This window comes from Cynoglossus semilaevis, unplaced genomic scaffold, assembly GCF_000523025.1.
Source record: "Cynoglossus semilaevis isolate Cse_v1.0 unplaced genomic scaffold, Cse_v1.0 scaffold489, whole genome shotgun sequence".
NCBI classification, from domain to species: domain Eukaryota; kingdom Metazoa; phylum Chordata; class Actinopteri; order Pleuronectiformes; family Cynoglossidae; genus Cynoglossus; species Cynoglossus semilaevis.
The window spans coordinates 11,280-12,339 of NW_007585221.1; the positions used below are offsets into that span (position 1 = coordinate 11,280).

At 52.0% G+C, this 1,060-nt stretch overlaps 1 protein-coding gene across 1 annotated transcript in view; it reads left to right on the forward strand.

Moving 5' to 3' along the window:
- LOC103398969 (golgin subfamily A member 3-like) overlaps positions 1-1,057 on the forward strand; it is a gene marked incomplete at its 3' end in the record, with an annotated part of 8,308 nt that extends 7,251 nt beyond the window's left edge. Inside the window, exons 8-10 of the mRNA XM_025053924.1 lie at positions 92-253; positions 324-692; positions 1,013-1,057. Of these exons, the coding sequence (XP_024909692.1) occupies positions 92-253; positions 324-692; positions 1,013-1,057 (576 nt within the window). The remainder of the gene's footprint in view (positions 1-91; positions 254-323; positions 693-1,012) is intronic.
- Positions 1,058-1,060: the final 3 nt, after the last annotated feature.

Consider the following 1,060-nt stretch of genomic DNA (forward strand, 5'->3'; position numbering starts at 1 on the left):
TATATCGTCGTGCCTGTAGTATCGCAATATATCGCAATATATCGTATCATGACACGTATCGTATCTCTAACTCTCTTACCGTTTGACGTAGGCCGACATGCTAACCCAGGAAGCAGCCTACAAGCAGATCCAGGACGCAAAGTCCATGGTGGAAGAGGACCTGCAGCACAAGCTGGAGGAGTTCGAGGAGGAGCGAGAGCGCCTCCTCCAGTTAACCACCGCAGCCAGCACCATGGAGAGGGAGCTGGAGCAGGTACCGACGAACCACCACCACCTACCAGAATGTTGTTGGTTTTTTTTGACTCGCTCCGTCTCTCTCCTAGGCCAAGTTGAGCGTCTCCCAGAAGGAGGCGCAGCTGCAGTTGCTCCAGAGGGAGCACCTGGAGCTGATGCGTCAGCTGACCAACACTCAGGAGAACCTTCAGACCAAAGAGCAGTCCATCAACCAGCTGGAGGCCCGTTACCTGGAGCTGGAGAGCCAGCTGGAGGAGCTGCGGGGCGAGGGCCGCGCCAAGGACGATAGCATCCAGTACCTCCAGAACGAGAAGATCGTATTGGAGGTGGCGCTGCAGGCGGCGCGGGCCAACAAGAGGCAGCTGGACGAGGGCACCGAGCAGCTGGGAGAAGACGTCCTGCTGTCTTCCGATGTCTTGGATCAGCTCAGACAGGGAGTCCAGGTCAAGGTCGGTCAGGTACGAGAACAAAGACCGGAAACATTTCCCATTAGGCGGGCCAGATTGAACCTCCTAGCGGGCCGGTTTTAGCCCGCCGGCCGTATTTTTGACACCCCACTGCCTTATACAGATGGATAAACAGGCTGTTTCTAGTCACACCTTAGGTCAAAGGTCAAGAGAAACTAAAAAAAGATGGGCTGGTATTAGCACACATCTAAAGGTCATCAAGGTCAAAGTCGGCCTATCAGTGAACAGCTTAGTTTTTTTTAAGTCAGTTTCTTGTTTTTCGATAATAAACGCTAATTAAAAAAAAAAAAATTATTTTGGTTCCATCGCAGATCGATGCTGTTCAACAGGAAAACAACGTTCTGAAGAAACAGACGCAG